Source organism: Stomoxys calcitrans, chromosome 5 (assembly GCF_963082655.1).
Source record: "Stomoxys calcitrans chromosome 5, idStoCalc2.1, whole genome shotgun sequence".
Lineage (NCBI taxonomy): Eukaryota > Metazoa > Arthropoda > Insecta > Diptera > Muscidae > Stomoxys > Stomoxys calcitrans.
In genome coordinates, this window is record NC_081556.1 from 128,352,676 (window position 1) to 128,367,357 (window position 14,682).

The window sequence follows — 14,682 nt, forward strand, 5'->3', positions numbered from 1 at the left end:
CTGACAGAAGAAAGAATGCAATTACAGAGTCACAAGCTGTGAAAAAATTTGTCAACGCCGACAATATGGAAAATCCGCAATTACTTTTTGGGCAACCCAATATATCTAAATCTGGGCCGATTCCTATGAAATTCATCAGTAATATTGAGAGTTTTAAGAAAATCCTTCCTGCAAAATTTCGACAGAATCGGATAACAAATGACCAATTTTTTGCAATATTTCTCAAAATCGGATGAATATATATATGGGAGCTATATCTAAATCTGAACCGATTTCGAGCGAACTCCTCAGATACTGTGGCAGTCGTCGAGGAAAGCGTTGTGCAATATTTTACCAAGATTGGTCAATAAATGTGCTTGCAGTGGCTCTAGGAGTTAAAATCGGGCGATATATATATATATGAGAGCTATATCTAAATCCGAACCGATTTTCATGAAATTCACCAGTAATGTCGAGAGTCGTAAAAAAATCCTTCCTGCCAAATTTCGAGAGAATCGGTTAACAAATGATCAATTTTTTGCAATATTTCTCAAAATCGGAAGAAAATATATATGAGAGCTATATCTAAATCTGAACCGATTTCGAGCAAACTCCTCAGATACTGTGGCAGTCGTCGAGGAATGCGTTTTGGAAAATTTGGCAAGATTGGTCAATAAATGCGCCTGCAGTGGCTCTGGGAGTGAAAATCGGGCTATATATACATATGAGAGCTATATCTAAATCTGAACCGATTTCTATGAAATTCATCAGCAATGTCGAGAGTCATAAGAAAATCCTTCCTGCCAAATTTCGAGAGAATCGGTTAACAAATGACCATTTTATTGCATTATTACTGAAAATCGGTCGAACATATATATGGGAGCTATATCCAGATCTGAACCGATTTTGACCAAACTCTGTGTATATTGTGGTAGTCGTCGAGGAAAGCGTTGTGCAATATTTTGGCAAGATTGGTCAATAAATGTGCTTGCAGTGACTCTAGAAGTTAAAATCGGGCCAATGTATATATATGAGAGCTATATCTAAATCTGAACCGATTTCCATGAAATTCACCAGTAATGTCGAGAGTCGTAAAAAATCCTTCCTGCCAAATTTCGAGAGAATCGGTTAACAAATGACCATTTTATTGCAATATTACTGAAAACCGGACGAACATATATATGGGAGCTATATCCAGATCTGAACCGATTTTGACCAAACTCTATCTATATTGTGGTAATCGTCAAGGAATGCGTTGTGCAATATTTTGGCAAGATTGGTTAATAAATGTGCTTGCTGTGACTCTAGAAGTTAAAATCGGGCGATATATATATATGAGAGCTATATCTAAATCTGAACCGATTTCCATGCAATTCACCAGTAACATTGAGATTGAAGAGAAAAATCCCTCCTGCCGAATTTCAAGAGAATCGGTTAACAAATGACCATTTTATTGCATTATTACTGAAAATCGGACGAACATATATATGGGAGCTATATCCAGATCTGAACCGATTTTGACCAAACTTTGTGTATATTCTGGTAGTCGTCGAGGAAAGCGTTGTGTAATATTTTGGCAAGATTGGTCAATAAATGTGCTTGCAGTGGCTCTAGGAGTGAAAATCGGGTGATATATATATATATGAGAGCTATATCTAAATTTGAACCGATTTCCTTGAAATTCACCAGTAATGTCGAAAGTCATAAAAAAATCCTTGCTGCCAAATTTCGAGAGAATCGGTTAACAAATGAACATTTTATTGCATTATTACTGAAAATCGGTCGAACATATATATGGGAGCTATATCCAGATCTAAACCGATTTTTTCCAATTGCAATAGTCTTCGTCTCTAGGCTGAAAAACATGCCTGTACAAAATTTGAAGACGATCAGAAGAAAATTGCGACCTGTAGTTTGTACACAATCTAACATGGACAGACGGACCGACAGACGGACGGACAGACAGACGGACGGACAGACAGACGGACAGACAGACGGACGCACAGACGGACGGACAGACAGACGGACATAACTAAATCGAATCAGAAAGTGATTCTGAGTCGATCGGTATACTTTTCAATGGGTCTATCTTTCTTCCCTTTGGGTGTCACAAACAAATTCACAAAGTTATAATACCCTGTACCACAGTAGTGGTGTCGGGTAAAAAAACAAAAATTGGCACTAAAATTTAGAAGATTATCATTCTCTTTTTGGTGTTTTTTTCTATTATGAAGTCTATCTAATAAAAATAGCTTAAGTAGATTTAAATAATGCTCTTGGTGATATTGTTGTTGTTGTTGTTGCTGCAGCTGATTGAATTTTAAATTAGCACAGATTGAACGTGGTGACATTTCAATGCCAAAATATTCAAATATGTAACAAATATCGAACAGTTTAGAACATAAATCGAACCAATCAAAGCCGAAAGCTTCTAAGCTATCAATTCGTACCTTATCAATCAAACGTTATTAAATGTTCTTGTCAATAGCAAGAACATAAAAATGTCATATTGATACTTGAGAAAAACAAATCATTGGGTAAAAAGCCTATTTCATTGGTTTAGAAACTAAGGGAGCATTTATGCCAGTCAGGCTTGCTTAGGCTTTGATAACTCATAAATACTGTATGTACTCAAAATTTTTTTCAAATTTGCACAAATTCTTACTGGAAGTCGTTAGTGTACTTTATTTGCCATCAAAATAGTGCGGGAGAGTGGAGTGGTTTTTACTGGAAAAATACGCGAACAGACCATATGTAATATGGAGTACTAGTCGAACCGGGCCCACTCTGCTGCGCCGTCTTTAACTCTCTAATATCTTTATATCCTACACCACCACTGTGGTACAGGGTATTATAGATTTGTGCATTTGTTTGCAACGCAATGAAGGAGAAGTTGTAGACCCATTGATAAGTATACCGATCGACTCAGAATCACTTTCTGATTCGATTTAGTCATGTCCGTCTGTGAGTCCATGTATTCTTGTAATCCAAGTGCAGGTCGTATTTGTTGTCCGATTGTCACGAAATTTTGCACATGTCACTTTTTTGGCTCAAGAACAAACGCTGTTGATTTTGAAGAAAATCGGTTCAAAGTTGGTTCATGTCTGGTATTGTATCCCCACCTAAGTGCCGGTATGTTAGCCGCGAACGCCTGGCAATGACATAGGAAATGCTGCAACGTCTCATCATCTTTTTCACATATCCTACGCAGCTATTACTTGCAGCATCTTTTTTGCACAAGTGAGCTCGTAGTCCTATGTGTCGCGTTATGATACCAAAAGATATGCTGACCTCCTTCTTACTGCCTTTCAGTAATAGTCTCCTCTTCTCAAGTTCTGGATCCGCCCATAGGATTTTCGCCGTCATACCGACCGTTTCGCTGTTCCACAGGGTTGCAGGCGCATTCATCGCCCACTCCATAAACCGGATTGCGTCGAAGAAAAAAGCTTCAGGTTCTTTCTGGTTCCTCTGGCTTTCACCGCCAAATCGTCTGGCCTTTCATTCCCCCTTACTCCGTTATGGCCCGGCAGCCAAACGATGCGGATTGTGTTATCCTCAGATAAGGTGTTAATCTCCTTCTTACACTGTAAAACTGCTTGTGACCTTACCGTCCTGGTTGTTATAGCCCTTATGGCAATTTTACTGTGGGTAAAGATGTTCACACTCGACGTCCTCGCGATAGCACCACACCACTTGACGGATTCCGTGATCGCCCGGATCTCCACCTGCAGGCAGTCTAAAAAGATGTCAGTCCCTGGGTTCACAATGTTGACCCCAGGCCCACTCTGTTCTCTGGCTTTGATCCATCCGTGTAACATGATCTTCCAGATGGCAAAACTAGGGTTCCGTCAGTCCAAGGGTTCCGTCAGCAGCTGGCAGTAGTGCCTCCCACTTTACCTCAAGTGTCGTCTCAGGTATCCGATCGGAAACCTCTTCCCTTCCAGGTTTCCTATCGTCGCCTCGATTATACCGCAATGATATGAACTGCTCCTATCCTCAATCCATGCTCCCACTACCTTAAGTCTCATAGCCGCAGTGGCTGCCTCACACTTAATCTGTATGTCAATGGGTCGGATATCTAGAATAGTCTCCAGTGCTCTAGTGGGACCTGTTGTATGGTCCTTATTTTGCACCATCGCAGTCCACCAAACTACTGAGGCATAAGTAAGTATTGGTCTAATCACGCTTCTGTAGAGCCAGTGGGCTATCCTCGGATTCAGGCCCCATTTCGAGGCTACGGCCCGTTTACATAGTGCCCAACATTTGTGAGCATTCTCTTCAGATTCGTTCTAATTCAGTTTCCTGTCCAAGATCACTTCTTTCTCGTGAACAGGCATATTTCAGTTTTCTCTGGGCTTACATTCAGACCCCTGGGTCTAGCCCAGTCATATGCCATATGCAAGACTTTTTCGGCCCTTCTGCATTCGAATCCTTACCCCTTAGAAGTATAGCAGACGGGTACAAATTCCGCCTCAGTCAGCATCCGTAATAGGTTATTTATGGTGGTTTTTGTTATTGTTGTGGCAGTGTGTAATACACTGAGGCGGCAGCCCTTACCGATGAAGGAATCCATCGGGTCAATCCCTTACGTTCAACCGGCTGACATGGGATTGATGGATTTATGGTGGTCAACCAAAGTAGTGGCGATAAAATGTCCCCCAGCGGCGTGCCTTGTGCCACTTTCCGCATTTTAACCATCTATGCCTTAGCATATGGTATATCCAGTCTCTTAGGACTGGGTCCACCCGGTACTGGTATAAGGATTGGATCTGGGTCATTGGGGTCTGGGATTTATGGTGGTCATACAAAGGAGTGGCGATAAAATGTCTCCCTGCGGCGTGCCCTATGCCACTTTCCGCATTTTAACCATGTGTGCCTTAGCATATGGTTTATCCAGTCTCTTAGGACTGGGTCCACCCGGTACTGGTCTATTGGATTGGATCGCATATTTTTATATATACCGGCCGAACTTAATGACTTTTTACTTGTTATACCCTCCACCATAAGAGGGGGGGTATACTAATTTCGTCATTCTGTTTGTAACTACTCGAAATATTCGTCTGAGACCCCATAAAATATATATATTCTGGATCGTCGCGACATTTTATGTCGATCTAGCCACGTCCGTCCGTCCGTCCTTCTGTCAGTCAAAAGCACGCTAACTTCCGAAAGAGTAAAGCTAGCCGCTTGAAATTTTGCACAAATACTTCTCATTAGTGTAGGTCGGTTGGGATTGTAAATGGGCCATATCGGTCCATGTTTTGATATAGCTGCCATATAAACCGATCTTGGATCTTGACTTCTTGAGCCCCTAGAGTGCACAATTCTTATCCGATTTAAATGAAATTTTGCACGACGTGTTTTGTTATGATATCCAACAACTCCATTGCACAAATACTTCTCATTAGTGTAGGGCGGTTGGGATTGTAAATGGGCCAAAGCGGTCCATGTTTTGATAAAGCTGCCACATAAACCGATCTTGGGTCTTGACTTCTTGAGCCTCTAGAGGGCGCAATTCTAATCCGATTTGAATGCATTTTTGCACGATGTGTTCTGTTATGATATCCAACAACTGTGCCAAGAGTGGTTCAAATCGGTCCATAACCTGATATAGCTGTCATATAAACAGATCTGGGGACTTGACTTCTTGAGCCTCTAGAGGGCGCAATTCTTATCCGATTTGAATGCATTTTTGCACGATGTGTTCTGTTATGATATCCAACAACTGTGCCAAGAGTGGTTCAAATCGGTCCATAACCTGATATAGCTGTCATATGAACCGATCTTGGGTCTTGACTTTTTGAGCCTCTAGAGGGCGCAATTCCTATCCGATTGGAATGACATTTTGCACGACGTGTTTTGCTATGACTTCCAACAACTGTGCTAAATTAGATTCAAATCGGTTCATAACCTGATATAGCTGCCATATAAACCGATCTGGGATCTTGACTTCTTGAGCCTCTAGAGGTCGCGATTCTTATCCTATTGCCTGAAATTTTGTACTACGGATCCTCTCATGACCATCAACATACGTGTTTATTATGGTCTGAATCGGCCTATAGCCCGATACAGCTCCCATATAAATCGATCTCTCTATTTTACTTCTTGAGCCCCCAAAGGGCGCAATTCTTATTCGAATTGGCTGACATTTTACACAGGTCTCCAACATGTAATTAAATTGTGGTCCAAACCGGACCCTATCTTGATATCGCTCTAATAGCAGAGCAAATATTTTCTTATATCCTTTTTTGCCTAAGAAGAGATGCCGGGAAAACAACTCGACAAATGCGATCCATGGTAGAGGGTATGTAAGATTCGACCCGGCCGAACTTAGCACTCTTTTACTTGTTTTTTTATTATTTCTATAAAAAAATAATTATTTTGAACTTTCTATAAAAAAAATATATTTATTTGTACTACGATTGTCATGCCAACAGTTTTGTCAATTTTTGAATTTACCCACCCATTGTAAAAGAGCCAGTCAGGCAGACAGCAGAGGTGTCATAATATTTTACAATACCCCATAGGCATCATCGCATGCCACAAACGTAGCACTCTAATAACGAGAACAAAGCGAAATAACAAAATAACGTCACGGTAATTAGAGAGAGAGAGACAACAACGGATCTCTAGCTGCTTCACATTCACCTTGACACTGCAGCTACCTGCCACTGCCACCTAAAGAGACATGGCATGGCGCTCAGGGTATTTCCCCGAAACTAGTCAATTACGGAACAGGTACTCCAGTCGACTAGGGGTAGCTAAACATTCACATTCACATCCCCTGCCATCTGAGTTAACTGAGAGATGCCAGAGAATTCCTTTTTTGTTGTATTCTAATATGGTGATTGTTGAAATGGTGTTATTGCTAATTGTGAAGACAAGTGGATTAGACTCAAAAATCCTTACTTCCCCTTACCTGTGGAGTTAAATGGATAAACAAGTGTTTGGCCATCAACTCTGATGCTATTGAGAGTTTTATGGGTTTTTACGTGGAAATTTTGAAAAATTTCATAAACTGCATTTGTCTTTGCCTGCCAGGGATAGAGGCGAATAGGGGTTACCTTTAACAAGGATTTGCTGACAGCATTTTAGGGTTTTGTGTAGATTTAGAAATTGCTGGGCTTAATTTACTGTTAGAGCTAAAGGGTTTTGCGGTGAACTCACCTCTTAGTTTTTCACGTGCATTATCCAAAGCATTTTTGCTGCGTGAATTAACTGTTGATTCTGCAAAGAAAAACATAAAGAAATTGTTAGCATTGTTAATGGGGTGATTATAAATAATTACATCATTTAAAATGCAAAATGACTTAACAAACAAAGTAGGAAAATCAAAAATTTTGGAATTGCATTTTGTGTATTTTTTCCAAAAAAAAAAAAAAATGAATACGGCCAGCTTTGCAAGAATACTACAACTAAAGATATGAGATTTACAATATTTCTTCGCAGTAGGCTCAGGCGTTTATGAAACGCCTACCCTCCATTTTTTTTATTTTGATATTAATAAGCAAAATATGAAATATTATGAGAATCAGTTTGGGTAATCACGTGCCGACAAGACGCACGGTGAGAAAAAAAGAAAAAAAACTAGTAAAAAAATATGCCGTGTGAGAACTGGTCGAGATATTTTTTGAAATTTGGAATCGTTAGAGCTGAAGTGTTACCGAAATCGTGCCCTAGGTTGTCCGGGCACCTTTTGGCAGGCCCCTAAAGTTGGCCACCTCGGTATGTCGAAAATTTATTGGGGCTGCCAAATCCTTGTTTATGGTCCGATTTCCAAAATAGTACTGAGTAGTGCTTAAAAATCCCCACAAAAAAGTCCGCCTGAGATATACAATATCTCCACTGGCTTCGGGGATATACGAGTTTTAACTTTTATTTGTTGAAGTTTTGGCCGAGATTGGGTTCGTAATTTCTATGTCTGATTTGGATTTGTGCCAAAGTTTACAATGACTTTGCCGCAAAAAGAGTCCACATCTGATTTTCAGTTAAAAGTTATAGAGTTTGGAAATGTGAAAAAAGTGTGTGTATCGCCTATTGCTCCGTGCAGACAATATTCGTAATCTACTCCCTAATATCATTCAATTGAGTCCCATATTGTCCCTATCGGTCCACTTTTATTCTTGGGCAATGCTTTTGGGGTAAGGGGAGGGTCCGCCCCCTTACGATATCACCAAATACTATAGCCTATTGGTCCTGCCAGACAATATTCGTGATCTACTACCTAATACCTTTCAATTGAGTCCAAAATTGTCCCTATCGGTTAACTTTTGTTGTTGGGTAATGCTTTTTAGGTAAGGGGGAGGGTCCGCCCCCTTATTATATCAACAAAATCGATAGCCTATTGGTCCTGCCAGACAATATTCGTGATCTACTCCCTATTACCTTTCAATTGATTCCCAAATTGTCCTTATCGGTTCACTTTTGTTGTTGGGTAATGCTTTTTAGGTAAGGGGGAGGGTCCGCCCCCTTATTATATCAACAAAATCTATAGCCGATTGCTCCTTTCAGACCATATTCGTAATCTGTCCCCTAATACCTTTTAATTGAGCCCCATTTTTTCCCTACCGTAGTATTCCATATTCGTAATCGACTCCCTAATGCCTTATATTTTGAGATTTATATTGTCATTATCGCCCAATATGCCTATTTTAGGAGGTTTTAGGTCGGGGCGGCTGCCTAGGTACCAGGACATAGTGTTTATTATCAAATTAATACTCTTCTCTCCAACCTTTTATATGAGCCCCCGATATAGTGTCCCGATCGTTTTACTTTTATTCTTGGGTGGTTCTTTTGGGGAAAGGGGCAGGGTCCGCCCCGTTTTGATATCAAACAAGTAAAAGCGTGGTAAGTCCGGCCGGGCCGAATCTTGGGAATAGCCGATGGATTCTGCTAAAAATTTATACATACTTAATTTAGTTGAATGGCAAAATTTTATTCTACATAATAAATTTCTAAAAAATCACAAAAAATAAAGTTCTAGGAACCGAAGAAGGATGATCGAGAGACCGTTATACATGAAAGCTATATAAGGTTCTTGACCGATTTGAACCGCATTTAAAACAGTTGTTGGAAGTCATAACACAACACCACATGCAAAATTTCAGCAAAATCGGGCAAAAGTTGCGGCTTCCTGTGGCTCAAGGATTCAAATCGGGAGATCGGTTTATATGGGAGCTATATCCAAATATGATCCGATGTGGCTCATTTGCTATCTCCAATGACCTACATCAATAAGAAGTATCTGTGCAAAATTTCAGGGAACTAGCTTTGCGCGTTTTACCGCTATCGTCATTTCGACAGACTGACGGACGGACATAGCTAGGCAGATTCAGAATGTCGAGACGACCCCGAATATTTATACTTTATGGGGTCGCAGATCAATATTTCGTGTTGTTATAAACGGGATGACCAGATTAGAATAAAAATGAATTTGTGTTGGTTTGTTTCTATGTTCCGTATAGACTCGAAAACGGATGAACAGATTTTCTTGAAATTTTCACAGACGAAATAGGGTAGTTCATTTTCATACCGACCACCATAGGACAGGGTCGTCTAAGACCCCATAAAGTATATATATTCTCGATTTTCATGACGTTTTAAGTCGATCTAGCCATGTCCGTCCATCTGTCTGTTCGTCCGTCTGTTTGCTAGTCGCTTGAAATTTTGCACAAATACTTTTTATTAGCGTATTGTAAATGGGCCATATCGGTTCATGTTTTAGTGTATCTGCCATATAAAACGATCTTGGATCTTGACTTATTGAGCCACTACAGGGCGCAAGTCTTATCCGATTTGGCTGAAATTTTGCATGAGCTGTTTTGTTGTGATTTCCAACAACTGCTCTAAGTTTAATTCAAATCGATCCTTAACCTAATAAAGCTGTCATAAAAAAACGAACTGGGATTCTGACTACTTGAACCTCTAGAGGGCGCAGTTCTTATCTGATTTCTCTAAAATTTGGCGTGACGTGTTTTGTTATGACTTACAACTACTGTGCTAAGTATGGTTGAAATCGGTCAATAACCTGATATAGCTGTCATATGAATCGATCTTGGATCTTGACTTCTTCAGTCACTAAAGGACGCAGTTCTTATCCTGTAACCTGATATAATTGCCATATTAGCCGGTCTTGGATCGTGATTCTTGAGCCCCCGGAGGTCGGAATTATTATCCGATTAAGCTGAAGTTTTGTACAACAACTTCTCCCATGACCTTCAACATACGTGTCAAATATGGTTCAAATTGGTTCATAACCATGCCAGATAAACCGATTTTGAATCTTGACTTCTTTAGCCACTAGAGGGCGCAATTCTTATCCGATTTGACTGCAATTTTGTATGAGGTGTTTTCTTATGACTTCCAACAACCGTGCAAGGTATGGTTCAAATCGGTCCATAACGTGATATAGCTGCCAGATAAACCGATATTGGATCTTGACTTCTTGAGCCACTAGAGGGCGCAAGTCTTATCCATTTGTCTATGTTCTCAAATTTTACACAATGACTTCTACTACGTGCCCCAACATTCTGTTCAATTATGGTCCGAATCGGACCACATTTTTATATAGCTCCAGTAGCATAGCAATTATTTTCGTCTATCCTTCGTTAGCCTAAAAAGAGATACTGCAAAAAGAAATCGACACATGCGATCCATGGTGTATCCGGCCGGTCGAGCTAAGGGGCGAACCTCCCCCCTTACCTTAATTTTCAAAAAACGCCAGATCTTGGAGATGGAGACAAAATCAGGACAAAATGGGACTCAATTGAAAGGTACTTGGGAGTTGAAAACGCATCTGGGCCAACCGTTTGGGAGGTTACTCAACCCTCACAACCCACCCCAAATCGGGCATATTTACCGGTCACGGCAATATGGGACCCAAATGAAAAGTATTTAGGAGTAGAGCACGAAATTGATATCCACTTTCGGGACCAAGTCTATGGGGGTCCACACCACCCCCAAAATACCCCGAAAACAGGACTTATTTCCCGAGGCTCAAATAAATAGATATTTACGAGTAGAGTATGAATCTGACATCTATTTGTAGGGTCTCTGGGTCACCTAACCGCCAAACAAGATTTTTACCGACCCTGGCAATATGGGACTCAAATAATAGGTCTTTCAGAGTAGAGCGTGAATGTTATAGGTACCGTCAGGGCCAATTTCTGTGTGGCCAACCCCAAAAAGGATATCTTTAGCGCCCAGGTCAAGATGGGTCTTAAATAAAAAAGTATTTGAGAATTGAGTACAAATCTGAAATCTATTCCCCAAATTTGACATATTTACCGACTATAGAAAGAGGATGCACAAATAAAAGGTTGGGAGTGGGTGCACGGCGATCTGAGGGACCGTCTCTCCCCCAAAAGGTCCCCAAACAGAACATATTTACGAACCATGGAAATATGGAATTTATGCAATTAGATAAATGCAGCAATCATGGGGAAATGTGGAATCAAGTTAAAGTCGACTTACCGGCCGTAAATTCCTCAAGCGTTTTAAAGGCCAGTAGTCCATCTAACATCTAAAATTTAAGGACATAAAATCCTCCTCCCGAGCTTTTTGACCAATAAGTATCTCATGGGCTTCAAATAGAGGCATTTTAAATGCTGATCAAAATAACTACAAATGTCACCTTTGCCGCATAATAAAAATATTTTCCTTATATTGCAAAGAAAGGCGCAGCGGAGCGGGCCCGGTTCAGCTACTAGCATATAAATGTATTTAAAAACCCTTAGCTATAGCAAATTCATAACAAAGTTGCGATAATGACGTGTATAGAACATTTATTTTTTAACGAGCAATGACACTTGCCACCCACGCTATGGCTTTGACATTACTTTCACTTCTTTCGTAGAAAAATAAAAAGATGATTAAAACAAATATAAATAAAAAACAGCAAACAGACGTATTCCCAAACAAATTAGGTGTTTTGGGAATATAAAAAAAAAAAACAACAACGAATCATTGAAATATTTTCAAACCCACATTTTTATGTTGAAAATTGTCAGACTTTCATCTGCTTCGTTGTGTTCTTATTTTAGAAAAATGGTTTGAAATAAGATTAAAAGAAATTTCTTTTCTTTTTTCTGTTCAGCATCATAATCTTGTGAAAAGTACGCCAAAATTCTGACGAAATTTTGGTTTTCACAATAATAAAGACATCTATATTTAGCACCTTGAAATTGTTCGAAATTTCGCATTTCTACGAAATTGTTTAGTAGAAAAAGAAATTCTTTAAAATAATGTAAAGAAAGAAAGCAAAAGTTTTTTTTGAAGGCACTTTGTCTTTGAGGCGAGTTAAACCTTAATACGCAATGAGTAAAAGATAAACATGTAAAACGTGCTATGTTGAGGCGGGCTGAATCCTGGGAATCCATCACCACCATGGATTCTGCTATGAAATTACTCAAATGAACAAGAGTTTTATTATAGGTTAGCGTGTCCGCCTACGACGCTATTCGAATCCTGGCTAAAACATCAGAAAATATTTTCTGCGGTGTTTATCCCCTCTGGTGGCAGAAAGAACAAGTAAAAGCGTGCTAAGTTCGGCCGGGCCGAATCTTATATACCCTCCACCATGGATCGCATTTGTCGGGTTCTTTTTCCGGCATCTCTTCTTAGGCAAAAAAGGATATAAGAAAAGAGTTGCTCTGCTATTAAAACGATATCAAGATATAGTCCGGTTCGGACCACAATTAAATTATATGTTGGAGACCTGTGTAAAATTTCAGCCAATTCGTATAAGAATTGCGACCATTGGGGCTCACGAAGTAAAATAGAGAGAACGATTTATATGAGATCTGTATCGGGCTATAGACCGATTCAGACCATAATAAACACGTTTGTTGATGGTCATGAGAGGATCCGTCGTACAAAATTTCATGCATATCGGATAATAATTGCGACCTCTAGGGGTCAAGAAGTCAATATCCCAGATCGGTTTATATGGCAGCTATATCAGGTTATGAACCGATTTGAACCTTATTTGACACAGTTGTTGAAAGTAAAAATAAAATACGTCATGCAAAATTTCAGCCAAATCGGATAGGAATTGCGCCCTCTAAAAGCTCAAGAAGTCAAATCCCCAGATCTGTTTATATGACAGCTAAATCAGGTTATGGACCGATTTCAACCATACTTGGCACAGTTGTTTAATATCATAACGAAATACCTCGTGCAAAAATTCATTCAAATCGGATAAGAATTGTGCCCTCTAGAGGTTCAAGAAGTCAAGACCCAAGATCGGTTTATATGGCAGCTATATCAGGTTATGGACCGATTTGAACCATACTTGGCACAATTATTGGATATAATAACGAAACACGTCGTGCAAAATTTCATTCCAATCGGATAAGAATTGCGCACTCTAGAGGCTCAAGAAGTCAAGACCCAAGATCGGTTTATATGGCAGCTATATCAGGTTATGGACCGATTTGAACTATACTTGGCACAGTTGTTGGATATCATAACAAAACACGTCGTGCAAAATTTCATTCCAATCGGATAAGAATTGCGCACTCTAGAGGCTCAAGAAGTCAAGACCCAAGATCGGTTGATATGGCAGCTATATCAAAACATGAACCGATATGGCCCATTTACAATACCAACCGACCTACACTAATAAGATGTATTTGTGCAAAATTTCAAGCGGCTAGCTTTACTCCTTCGGAAGTTAGCGTGCTTTCGACAGACAGACGGACGGACGGACAGACGGACGGACATGGCTAGATCGACATAAAATTTCACGACGATCAAGAATATATATACTTTATGGGGTCTCAGATGAATATTTCGAGTAGTTACAAACAGAATGACGAAACAACAAATGAACAACAAGGCAGCAGGAGCCGACGGGTTACCCGCTGAACTATTTAAGACCGGAGGCGGCACGCTGATAAGGCGTATGCATCAGCTTATCTGCGCAATCTGGCTAGAAGAACGCATACCCGATGATTGGAACCTCAGCATACTATGTCCCGTACACAAGAAAGGAGAGAAGACGGAATGTGCCAACTACAGAGGAATAAGTCTCCTCCCCATCGCATACAAGATACTTGCGAGCGTACTGTGTGAAAGATTAAAACCTAAAGTCAATGAGATAATTGGGCCCTATCAATGCGGCTTTAGACCAGGTAAATCCACCCTAGACCAGATATTCACACTGCACCAAATACAGGAAAATACCGGAGAAGGACAAATCAACACCTACCATCTCTCTGTTGACCGCAAAGCCGCCTTCGATACTCCTTTACGTTCAAAGGTATTGCAAGGCATGTCTGAGTTTGGTATCCCTGCAAAATTAATAAGACTCTGCAGGATGACACTTGCTGATACGCGTTCCTCAATAAGAATAGGAAAGAATCTCTCCGAACCATTTAATACCAAACGAGGTTTCAGACAAGGAGACAGCCTATCGTGTGATCTCTTTAATATTCTGCTGGAGAAGATTATACGAGATGCAGAAGTGAATAGATATGGCACACTAATCACAGGAGAGCACATGCTACTCGCCTATGCCGACGATATCGATATCATAGGTCGGTCACCGGAAGTGGTAACTGCAGCCTTTGAAAATGGGTCTGGCGGTAAATGGAGATAAGACGAAATGGATGGTTTCAACTCCCAAAAAGCCTTGCACAACCGAGCAGATAAAGAAAATGGGGAAAGTTGGGAACCACAGCTGTGAGATAGTCAGCAACTATA

At 40.2% G+C, this 14,682-nt stretch overlaps 1 protein-coding gene across 1 annotated transcript in view; it reads right to left on the reverse strand.

The window, feature by feature from the left end:
• LOC106080959 (zinc finger protein 40) overlaps positions 1-14,682 on the reverse strand; it is a 244,170-nt gene that overhangs the window by 91,962 nt on the left and 137,526 nt on the right. The window contains exon 2 of the mRNA XM_013242590.2: positions 7,147-7,206. Coding sequence (XP_013098044.2) covers positions 7,147-7,206 — 60 coding nt within the window. The remainder of the gene's footprint in view (positions 1-7,146; positions 7,207-14,682) is intronic.